Raw genomic sequence first — 12,734 nt, 5'->3', positions numbered from 1 at the left:
AGTTAAAATAAAAACATCTGATTGAAAATGAAATATTTATTTTGTCGTGTGGGTGTCAGAGCCTAGTGAGGTGTGGCTAGGCCTGCATAAATCGTAAGAAATGTGATATAACTGCTAAATGGCAGATAATTGAGCAGTGAGTCTGCAGGGTCATGGTCTATACACCGAAACTGCTTTATAACGCCTAAGTTTATTCGGTGCCTATAGTGTCCCTTTAATCACAGCTGTATGTAATGGTTATGGTGCTTGGAGTGTTCCTTTAAGATTTTACAATGATTATTTCCTTAATCAGAGTTCTCATAGTTGTGAACATGATTTCTTAACTATCCATACGCTGCAGTTTTGTTATCTATTTTTTTTTCTGTATATTAGTTCTGCTTACACTTCCAGTTCTGTTCAAAGCCAAAACCAATTATGCCTAAAAAGTGGTTTATTTTTGAATCGACATATAAATAAACTTTCCATGTGTACAAAACCTAAATCACGCACGGCCATCATGGCTGCTCTTTGTTTATGTGTATTAATTAACTTTTCCCACATGCATCTCATAAATTTAGGAAGCTTATTTGCTGAACAACAAATCTACAGATGGAAATTTTGACTCTCTCAACATTCTGTGCAATTTGGGGATTAATGAGTTTATTGATTTCTTTTTTATTTTCCATGTTTGTCTGTAATTGCATTTAGTCATTCTGTATTGTGGTTGCAATCAAACAAATTGAATAAAGAGAACTCCTGAATCCTCTCAAACAAAAACCACACAGTCGTATAACTCAGAAACACATTATAAGCATTTCTAGAATTTTGTCATGAAAAGAAAAAGGCTCATTCATTGCCGACATGTAAAAAAGGGAGGGGAACTTCAGTTTTTCTCTCACTTTGCATATTTCGTATGCTAATATGCAATTTGGCTTAGCTAAATATTACGTGCATTGAATGTAGCTTTATAGGTATTTGCACCAACCCTGAAGGCATTACTATGAATCTCAGGAATGCTAATGTAGTGCTGACAGTGAAATGGTGTAGTCTATTCATTCCTCCCCCTTCCTGACTGTAGGATTAATATCACGCAGGGGGTGCGCTTACATTTTCAGCAACTTTACATTCATTAGATCAGCAATTACTGACTTTTGGCAGAGTAAATTGTTCCTCTACAGACTGGAAAACATAACTAAAGTATGAATGGGGGTGAGTGAAGCTTTATGGACTAGAGATAATACTGCAAAATCTGATAATAAAAATGTTTATACTCTATTTTGGTATTGTGTGGGTCTATACACTGAATATATATTACATATAAACACAATGTGGTGAACTTCCAGTAGGAGGGGTTGTGCAATGACATTTAGGAGCATTCTGGGCAAGACCAAGCAGTCCACCAACATCCACATTATCTTGCACCAGAGCCAAATAACTGACCTACTTCAGTTAGCAATAAGCAGATGGAGAAGCCCAGGCCATTTGTGGGCTTTGGGAACAACTTTTCATCTAATTAGCAGCAGTCACTCCACCATTCGACTGGTCCTCAACACCTATCTAGGCTGCACCATTGCTCTCACTGTTAGTTACAAACCTTAATCATGACGGTTCCAGCACAGACAACATTTTATACCTACCACACTTTGTTGGACACAATATCATGTGGATTTAAGGTCCTTACTGTTGACCTCTGGCCACCATTTAGTTTTTTTTAGTTATCCTCTGGTTACAACCAGGGATGACTACTACCCTATCCATTGACTCTGCTTCTGTGGCCACTGCCTTGCTTACGTACACTGTTAATACAGCTGTTGACGTCAACTATTTGTTGTGAGTGGATTGGCATGGATACCTGCTGCCAATATGTTCCAACCTGTAACAATTAAGCTCAAGAACCATCAGCTCAGTTCATTTTCTGCAGCTGAGATCCAGCACATTTCCACTTCCATTGCTCTTAACCAACATGGCTCTAAATCTTTTCTTAACCTGACTGTGGTTCAACCTGCATTTGAGGCTTCCCGCATGAAGAAAAACGTAACTGTAAATCCACTTCATCTTCTTTATACTCGAATCATCCATTCAGCTGATCCTGCAGTCTCACCACTGTTGCCACTTTTGAAGATATGGTGAGTCATCCACCTGGAACAGTAGCCACTATCCGCAGACGCTCACCTATTGTCAAACAACACTATTCCACCCCAACAGGTATCACTGACTACCTACACATGCCTACCGCTTTCTTTACTAAGGTATTGTATGCTGCTATATTTGAATATGATATGCTTGCAATTTGCCTACCAGCAATCATCTGTTGTGCTTTCAATGGACTTAGCATGAGTCCTTAGCATGAGTCCTGTACTAATTACAGTTTTTACAAAGGACACATGCTCGGCTTTTGACAATCTTCTTCAAAGATGTTATACTCTTTGTGGTTAGTTGTACAGTTTTTTTGTATGTCATACTATTTCTAAGACTATCTGTTGTTCACTATATTGACAATTGGCATCTCTTTTGAGATGATCATTGCTTCTTTAGCCGTTAATATTGTGCCTTTTTATAATTTTTTTATTACCACAGCTTGTATGCTTGTCCTAGAGTTGTAATCTTCAGCAGTTGCGCTTCTGTTCTACGAACACAGAAAAAAAGGGTACTCACCACCAGGCTACCCAATTTCTCGAGTGAGTACAGACACATCACATAAAAATGTTGAATTAATAAATGGTATATTTTCATTGGTATGAAGATGGTGGGATTGTCCATCCCATGGGTATGCTAAATGTCCCTGTAATGTAGGGGTAGTCAATCTTTTAACACCTACTGCCCGCTTGCGGGTAGAACACACTGTTTCCCATGTCCTTTCCTCCCTCTGCTGGAACTAAGTTGCAGTGGGCCAGTGAGGGAGATCTGTGATATTCTCACCAGCCCGAGAGGGCTTACAGCAAGGCTTGTGCCGTAGAACCCACCACCGCCCACAATAAAGCCTGAATCACTTACTAGTGGGCGGTAGGGACCAGGTTGATGACCCCTGCTGTAATGCATCCTTACTTAAAGGGAAACTCCAGACCCCTAAAGCACTTTAGCTTGCTGATAAGCTTTAAGTGTGAAGAGTGTGTCCTATTTTTTTTTTTTCGTTTCAGAAAAGGGGCAGATATCAATAAAAATCGGCACTTTAAAAAAAAAATGATACTGGTTACACCCTTCTGGCTTTTCAAGCAGACAACTGGTCCTGTTACTTCCTGGTTCTGTTAGCTTAGTTGCACTGAACTCAAGAGGCAGAGCACCTGCCTTGCAAAGAATTCTCATTGAACTGCATTGGGAAGTCTGTGATTGGACAGACACAAATAGTCTGGGCATGTTGGAAGAGGAGGGTTTGCAAAGGCAGCAGACTAGAGATCTGCAGCTTTTGCAAGATGTTTTTACATATACCCCTAATGAAAAAATCCATAGTCAAATGTTTTCATTTGGGATATATTTATGGGATAAATACAATACTGATTTTTATTTTGTATTTGGGCATTGAAGTATTTCTTTAATAATCCTGCAGGTTATGGTGCTCAACCTTCACTTAAACTGATATTGAAATGACCTTTGCCAGGATTTAAACTCGTTACATTCAGATTCCGCATACGGTCTTCCCCCATATTATACAATACCATCCATTTGTGCAGTTCTGGGACCAAGGGGGGGTGATGCCAAATGTCACTGGTAATGGCCTAAAATGAGCATGGCTGTCCAGAGAAGGAACATGTCATCCTGATGTAAACTAGGGATGTGCATGGGCAAAAAATTCAGTTCGGTTCGGCACTTCTGAAATTTCGGCAACTCTGCACTTCGGTTTGGCTCGGCTCGGAAATTCAGGACTTCGGCAATTCGGCGGTTCTGCACTTCCGCAATTCAGGACTTTGGCAATTCCCTAACCATAACCCCTAACTCTACCCATAACTATGACCCTACCCCTAACACCCTAACCAACACAACCAATTACACATCTAGGGGTAGGGTTAGATTGCTGTAATCATTTACGTAATTTTTCCTCCCTCTCTTGTTTTGCCACTCTTCACAAATCCAAAGCACTTCGGCGGTTTGGTAATTTGGCACTTCGGACATTCGGAAGTGTCCTAATGTCCGAATTGTCGAAATTTGGTTGAATTTACATTCGGAACTAAACTAATTGCACATGTCTAATGTGAACGTAGGTCGGATTAACTGAAATCCTGGAATTGGGACAGTTGTAGCTCCTGTATTAGCACAACCATGATTTTCAAAGGCGACCTTCACCTACCCTTCTCATATCTGCATGAATTTCAGTTCTACATCACTTGCCCTTTTATTTAGATCTTGTTTTGACAGAATTCCAATAACCTTTGACAATTACATATATTGTTAGGACTTCTTTGGCATGTCTTCTACAAGCTTATTCACTATATATGTGGAATGTTATTGTGTATATTGCACCCTGTTGTTTTATATGTCCCTATGCAATAAAAGGAACTTAAAGAAGACATAATACGGGCCTAATCTTTCCATTATAATCTGTAGGAATTAATTTAATTAAATGACACATAAAGGAAGGTTCTGCCAATCGTAATCAATGCAACAGGATGACTGTACAGTGGAGCTTTTTGAGTCGTTGAGCCTTAAGTAATTGATAAAGTGATAAAAATGTCACAAACCAAGATTAAGCACTAACCGTTAAGTGTATTGACATGCAGCACACATACAAGAAGATTATTATGAGACGACCTTGTCTATTGCCATGACACTTACCCAACCCGTATTCTCTGGTGAAAAATCTGTCTTTCTCAGGGTTACTAAACCGCTTTACAGATGTTGCTGAGCTGCAATTTAAATGATGCCTGCCTAAATGCCTATAACCTAGCAAGCACAGGCCTGAGCGGTAGAGGAAAACACACCAAACGCACAGATCTTTGTGTGGATGGTCCGACACACATAGAACATGCAATTTATCCCTATATAATTATTGCCTTACTCCTGTAGAACTGGTCTAATAGACATCCCAAAACACCTCCCACTATTTTCAGAAGCTTGAATCATGTATCCCAAGTGTCCCTATTTAGGAAGGACAGTCCCTATTTTGGGCCCAAATCCCTCTGTCTCTCTTTTCTATCCTAATGTCCCTCCATATTGTTGGTGTGTCTGAGTGTATTACAGAGCTTACAACAATGTGTCTTTAAACTACAATGTAATTTTGGGTAAATAAGAGTGCTCTTGTCTTAATTACATTTTAGTTGCATGAATTATTAATCACCAGAAATTGCTCAGAAGAGCTCTACCCCTGGCCACACACTCACTCACATCCCTAAAATTAGTGTCCCTCCTAGCACATTTGAAATGTTGGGATGTGTGATGTCTTGAAGTTGTAGGTCCACAACTCACTTGCCAGACCTTCCATCAGGGGTGTCAGCAGTGGGGGGGCTCTGAGTCATTTTAGCTCCTAGCCTAAATTGTGCCATTTATTATAATTAGCCCTTTGTCTGGCTAGAACAGGGCACTCAGGACTAATAATAGATCCGGCATGCCGCTGTCTCTTTCTTCCGCCCCTTTACTGTACCGTGGCCAAGCAGCAGCGCCTCCATCCAGCTCAGGCTCTGTGTTCATGCCGGAGGCTATGAAGAGTGGTGGGAGATAACACGTCATATCCCTGCTCACACACAGCGAGGCTATGAACTGTGTTGACGAGCGTATTTGCCACTGGACCACCAGGGATCAGAAAGCTGCTAATCTACCCCACTAGACCACCTAACCTCCAATACTGCCCCTATCCCCACTACTAGACCAACCCCAGTCCCCTCCCCCGACTACAGCCCATACTGGCTAACTAAAGCCCCTAATTACTCACTACAGACTCTAGCCCTCCATTACTGCCTCTAGCCCCCCTCCCTACAGCTCCTAAACCAGCACTACTGCCTCCAGCACCCCATTATTGCTCCTAAACACCCCACTACTGCCTCTATCCCCCACTACATCTTCTAATTCCACCTCAGCTGCTACCCCCATACAGCCCTTAACACCCCATTGTTACTACATCTATTAACCCGACAACTTACACCCTACTGTCCCTAATACCCCACTGCAGCCCCAAACTCCCCACTACTGCCCCTAGCCTCCAATTACTGCCTCTAGCCCACTGCTATAGTACCTATCCCCTCACTACAGCCCTCCCCCACACACACTACAGCACCTAAACCCCCACTAGCTATATTGAGCTAAGGGGCGGCTGACTACAATCTCCCTTCCCATCTTGTACTAAATGTAAATTCCACTACTTCCCACATGTATTTTGTCTTGTGTGTATTGTGTCTGCATGACTGATTGTTTATCTTTATTTCTGAGAGTGTGTATCTGTGTGTACATGTTTCAGTTGTATATGATTGTGTGACTGTGTGTCTGTGTATATCTGTGAGTGCATCTTCAGGTATGACTGTGTGTGTCACTGTCTTTCAGTGTGTGTGTGTGTGTGTGTGTGTGTGTGTGAGTGAATGAGTGACCAGTTTGTCTACTAGTGAAGCAAAGTGGTCTATTACTTTAAAATATAATCCAAAGGGTACTATCTCCTTGGGGAGAGAGGAACTTGCTCAATGCTCAACATTTGACTAAATAGTCACATTATATAACATTAGAAAAAAACATGGGGGAATAATTTCCTGGTGCACACCCTAATGAAATGGGCTTCACATACACACTGTTACACTCATTTAAAAAAAACATTATTATTATTTAATTCCTCCTTCATAACTAAAGCCCCTTTTATAACGCCCACAGTACAGACCCTATTCACATACACACACCATACTACTGTCCTTATAAACAAACATACACACACACGTTCACCACGCCCTATATACGCACGATACACCCTCTAGACATCAAAACATTACCCTCTAGACACACATACACAACAGTCCCAACACACATTACAGCCCATAAACAAATGCATACGCTACATCCTCTAGACACACACACTACAGCCCATAGACACACAAAGTTCACCACAAACATACCCCTTTACACAAACCCTACACCACAAACAGCTCACGTACAATTTCACAAGCAGCTTCCAAACACATACAACACCACAGGCAGCCCTACACAAGCACGATGCCTTTTACAAGCCCTGCCACACTTTTACTCTCCAGTATCTCACTTTGGGGAAACTATAGACAATTTACCAGTAAATGCAGCGCAAGCATGTTATTAAGATTGTTTGCATTACGTAAAAACAAACGTTCTTCCATGCGAGAGCACTTCAGCACGGCTCTGAACCTGGGAAGCCTTGGAGGGACTGGGCTTGGGGAAAAAAATTTGGCCAAAGGGAATTTTTTAATCACAGCGGCCCAGAGTGACGGGTGCAGGGCCCGAAGGGCATGGGGTTTGTCCTCACCACCGGGGCCCTTTGTTTAGCAAGTTCTCCCACAAGGCAGAAGGAAGATCCTAGCAAGGAACACAAACCAATTCTGAAATCTCAGCCATGCTACACAATTAAAAAAAAGTAGAATATAGAAATTAAGAATTGAGTAATGGTCCACAGAGCTCACTAAGTGTCAGTTGCACTTAGCTAGGGCATGACTCCGAACTTCTCAAAGAGCTGTATTTACATTTACTTGCAAAAACTTTGGGAAGCTGCCATCACGTGCACACGCTCGTGGCTCCGGCACAGAAACTTCTCAACGAAAGTCACTGCTGGAGGGGAGGGCTTGCAAAGGCTGCAGACAGCAGGTCTGCAGCTTTTGCAAGCTGTTTTTAATTTTTTTTCCTAAACCCCCAAAGATAACATGCAGAAGTAATAAATGTATGTTTTCTTTAGGGATATATCTACTAAGCTGTTTTGTGTCCCTTTAATTATATAGGTTGTTATGGGGTATTGCTCTAGGGTAATAGTTTTTTTTCTAAATGCAAACAGTTTAGTGCGGTGTGTGTGGTTTGTAAATATTGGTTTCTGTATTATTCTGAAATCAGACAAAGATTTGGTATCCATAGAACAAGTTGATGTTGGACATAGATCATGATGTAGGGTTGAATTCTGCAATTCAACCTTAGATTGAAACCACTGTCACTTAGCAATGCCCCTGCTAGTGGTCCCCATGCCACCTTTACCGGCACCCCTTCAAGCTGGCGAGACATTCTGAAAATTTAGGCTCTAAAACAAGTGAATGACCACATAATGTATTCTATAACAGATCTATGAGTTCTATAAATATCGTTTCAAGGCTTTAATAAATATTCATAGTTCACTAGTATAAGGTTACTGTCAATGTTTTATTATGTTATTTTTATTATCATGTCATTTTTAATACCTTTTTTTTTTATTTTTGTGATGAACCACTTATATATATTTATATATATTTTTATAATACATCAATTTCAGTCGGTTTGGCTTCTATTTCTTTTGCCACAGATAAAGGTCACATAAAGATTTTTGCACTGTCCTAGAGATTGGCAAACAGTGTCCAAAATATTGCATATTTAAGGGATTTAGCATCACAATGATAGGACGGATTGTGACACATTGGCAGTCTGAGGTATCCTTTAATCAGCACGTCTGGCCTATTTAAATGCTTCTTGACAGCCTTGCAGTGAGCAACTCTATCTTTCAGCTCCTATGTTAATCACTGGAGCATGTTCTCTTACTCAACAAAACTAAACGTTCTCTCTCTCTCTCGTATAAATATATAACTATTTTTTGACTGGTGCTATAACAAAAAAATATGTAAATTTGACATACAGACAACGAACTAGAACAGAATGAGTTAATAAATCTTTAAAAAAATTCTGAACTGCGTGAGAAATCTAATTATATCTCAATATAAACGTCACCCTTCGAATACACAATATCAATGTGTAGTTTTGGTACTACAGTTCGGAACATACATGAAACAGGTTTGAAACCAGGATTGAACACAGCACAGACAAAATGCACAGGCATTGCTTATTTGTGGGCGCTTGTGGTGAAGTTCGGTAGAATGCAAGACCAGGGTTAGTCAGATAGACTTGCGGCTAGCTCGTGGCACAAACATTGGCACAATAGACACAGTACAAGGGTGCATGGCACTAAGCTGACCAGAACAATGCCAAGGGGCAGCTGCTGTATCATAAGGAGATAGACACCAAGAGGCAGTGAACTAAAATACACGAGGCACAGGAAGCCTAATAGGACACGTGGCACAGGTCTGCATGGGCAACAATGGTGAGGGACACAAGAACTAGGTAGCCATGCCAAACTGGATGAGATCTTCACACTAAGAATGTCCAGCACTGGCATGTCCTCGCCAGGACCTGGGGGTTCTTCAGCTACCTCCATGATAGTGATAACCAGGCACTCGGAGGAACTAGGACCTCCACATAGATCCCCAGGGCTTAGGAGCACTTCAGGGGCCACAGAGCAGCCACGCCTTCTGGTCCATTCGTGGCAGCTAAGTTTGGAAAGCAGACAGCTATCGTCTGGAAGGAGCTGTAGATCTTCAGGTAGTGCGGTTTCCTGTCGGCAAAACGGGCAGCTGAGGGTGGTTGGTGGACCCGATCCCCAGGTGTAAGCCATCTTTTTGAGGCAGCGTGCACACATGCGATGGTCACAGCCCAGCATTTTAGGGCGGTGTTGCCTTGTATCAAATCCATTGTAACAAATCTTGCATTCAAGTTCCAGGGCACCGAGCAGTGGCTCCAAGGATTCAACGTCACAGCTGGACATAATTAGCAAGAATTCAGCAGCTGGCGATGGGGTAATGTCAAACCCTGAGGGGTGCAGCAAATTAGGAGAGGAGAGATAACACGGATTATAAATATGGATCACGGTTACGATGCTTTGCTGCTGAAGAGCACTGTGCGTAAAGAAAGATACCAGGGTGAAACAGAAATACATTTTCTGAAATACAAAGCAATTTACATACACTGTCTGCTCCCATACATGTATATTCATTCACCTAAAACCTTTCAAGACATAGATTAAACCAATACACATGATCTGAGATCATACCACATTTATTAGCAGATATATTGATCAGGAGTAATCAATCTGCAACGTTTCCTCTATTGAGAAATAATACCCTCACGATTAACCAAAATGAATGCTAAAACTGTAGTTGGCTGAGAATCATGCGAATTGTGATTATTCCACATCTGAATTCCTGCAGACACTCTTTCCCAAGTCTGTAGCTCCCAAAAGCAGGGCCACCTGTAACACCCACAATCAATGCTCATAAATAGCTCTCGGACTTCTTATTTTATTACATCTGTCCTAATAACGAAGAACTATTTTCCGTGCTATGTTTAGCCCATAGAATCACATTCACATATTATCAGTTCTAGGAAAAAATGCTAAATGTGGGGCAATCAATACGAACATTCCATCGGTTTTTAAGGCCTGTTGTGTTATGACAAATGCATCCTTACCTCGAACCTTTAATGCGATGCCTGTTCTCATCTGACTCTTACATGTGGTGCGTTAACCCATCTGTGTGTGTAATGATCCAACACCTCCTTTCCAATATGTTTTCACCTCTATCTGCCCTCCATACAGTGCGTCACGATGCATGTTTGTCTATTATCTACATTCATATACTGTATTCTATCACCCCATAGATGTTTGTCTCTAGCCCATTAATAATAGTAGATTGCCCGATATACATTTAACTCTTATCCGCTAGTTTGCATCCCTCTCACTGTGGAATGTAAGTAGAGTGATAGTGGCTGCTACCTACCTCCAAGTTTGCAGGGTTAATCCGTTGTCATAAGGGGAAAGACCGAAGGGGACATCGAACCAGAAAAATGAAAAGAAGGGGATGAGAAGAGGCAGGGATTTAGCGAAAGGGCTGGAGTAAAATTAATAGGTATGGAGGGAGGATGGAAAGAGTTACGTAGAGCGATTCAGCTCAGTTCTGTGTTGTGCCGACATGGAATAAGCCCAACGGTTGTCATGGAAACAGGGATAAAGGACATGGGCTTCAGATCTCACTGCAGCATCTGTGCCCAGCTTCAGGGTGTGATTCATTAATTATACACATATATATGACTATACTGACCAATATGACACAATATATATAGATATCCCAAGTTTGCACATTTATTTCAGGTTTTATCTATCAATTTATCTATTTTAAATTGCGTTTTAAGACAGTAGTTTAGATATTTTCTGGAATCTGTTTACAACAATTAGGCATTAGACTGAATCGATATTCTTTAGAATTTTGGGTGATTGGTGGCTCATCTGAATTCCGTCACTATGAATTTCCATTCGGTCGAATTACAAATAAACCGGCAATGGTTGATTTGATTCGGTTTACTTGTGATTCGAAGTTCTGCCCATAGCGTCAAAAAAAGAGATGATTAATGGTTAAGGGACAGTAATTTGAATAAATCAATCAAAGCAAAAAGTAAGCCAGACTGAACACTTCAAATTCGCAACCAAATGCTAAATGAATGCTCAAATGAATTAATGTTGACTGACTATTTGAAGGGTAAAATACCATTGTAATCGGTCATGATTTAGCCATATTTATATGCAAATTATTCCATATGAATATTTTGTATGTATTTTGAAGTCCAATGATTGGTGAATTTTTGCTCCCTTTTGATTTGTCTGAATCATTTGCATGGACAAATTCAGACAATACGCCAGGCGCATAAATGATATTCTGTTGGCCAAATAAAAACATTTTTGTTTAGATGAAGCTAATCGGCCGAACCAAACTTTTCCACCGCACACAAGTCTATAAGGCATTATTTGCGCCTCTTGTTTGACGGAGGATTTACTAGGCTGACTTTCTATATTATTTAATCTCCCAACGACTGCGCATGCATTTGATGTGGGCCCACTAATCAAGTCCTTTCTGATAGATTGTGCCTCCACTGGACCCACTTTAATAGTGGATACTCTCCCTGATGGGCAGTGGGTTGTGCTGTGATCACTGTGCTCTCCCTGCAGAGATCGGATGTTTGCCTTCTAGTGATGTCGATGCTGGGGTGACGTCATATCCCGGCTGCCGGCATACTGCAGGGCGCACAAGGGCGCTGTACAGTAAATAAACTCCCTCACCACCTGTACATCCCCCCTGCCAGGACACTGTTATAGTGAACACTAAGGAGGATAACAGACTGATCTTTCTTATCTCCAGAAAAAATATATTTTTTGCTGGGACTCTTTAACCCCTTAGGGACACATGACGGAAATATTCCGTCATTATTCCCTTTTATTCCAGAAGTTGTAGCTCAATATTTTTATATATAATATTGTGTATATGTATCTGTATATGACTATTTAGTATTTCTTATTTGGCGCGGCCTGTTTTTTTCTGTATTTTATGCCTTTAAAATTGCTTGTTGCTTTATGTTAACCTTCACGTTGGCTCTGTATCTTTTTATTAATCTGGAGCTACTGCAGTTGAACACATTCATCATTTATATTGTCATCTGCTCTACAGATCATTTTCTGTGATTAGAGTTTAAAAAACAATATTCGGCTTTAACTTTCAGTGTGTTCCTTTACTTAATGCCAGACACCCCCTTCCCCAATTCATGAAAAAAATAAAGTAAATTCAGCTCTTTCTCCTGAGGTGAGCCCTCTCTTGCTGCTGTAAGCCTCCGCTGCCCGTGATGATTTCCATTTCTTTTCAGGTGCAATTGCTGCATTTGCCACAGATGCGTCAGCTAGATGGGGCAATTTCCCTGTAAGATGCTTCATATAGGAAAACATTAAATTGACAATGTGATGGACCGCCTGGCACCCGACTGGGTACCTCCGC

At 41.0% G+C, this 12,734-nt stretch overlaps 1 protein-coding gene across 3 annotated transcripts; it reads right to left on the bottom strand.

Annotated features, from left to right (window-relative positions):
- Positions 1-8,360: 8,360 nt before the first annotated feature.
- On the bottom strand, positions 8,361-10,937 carry LOC134565831 (E3 ubiquitin-protein ligase RNF182-like). 3 transcript variants are annotated; one of them, XM_063425493.1, is made up of 2 exons: positions 10,695-10,937; positions 8,361-9,815 (listed from the first exon to the last, which is right to left on the bottom strand). In XM_063425493.1, exon 2 carries the CDS (start codon positions 9,683-9,685, stop codon positions 8,975-8,977), a length of 711 nt encoding a protein of 236 aa, XP_063281563.1. In that variant the 5' UTR covers positions 9,686-9,815; positions 10,695-10,937; the 3' UTR covers positions 8,361-8,974. The 3 variants fall into 3 exon arrangements, with proteins under 3 accessions (XP_063281563.1, XP_063281565.1, XP_063281564.1); XM_063425495.1 differs by having other exon boundaries at positions 8,361-9,729; XM_063425494.1 differs by lacking the exon at positions 10,695-10,937 and adding an exon at positions 10,387-10,458.
- Between the last annotated feature and the right edge of the window lie 1,797 nt (positions 10,938-12,734).

The sequence above is a fragment of the Pelobates fuscus genome, chromosome 6, assembly GCF_036172605.1.
Source record: "Pelobates fuscus isolate aPelFus1 chromosome 6, aPelFus1.pri, whole genome shotgun sequence".
Classification (NCBI taxonomy): Eukaryota; Metazoa; Chordata; class Amphibia; order Anura; family Pelobatidae; genus Pelobates; species Pelobates fuscus.
This window is presented reverse-complemented; position numbering and strand designations above follow the sequence as displayed.

What these genes read in the sequence shown, in the direction of transcription:
- LOC134565831 (XM_063425493.1), bottom strand. Translation starts at nt 9,685, where the DNA reads ATGTCCAGCTGTGACGTTGAATCCTTGGAGCCACTGCTCGGTGCCCTG.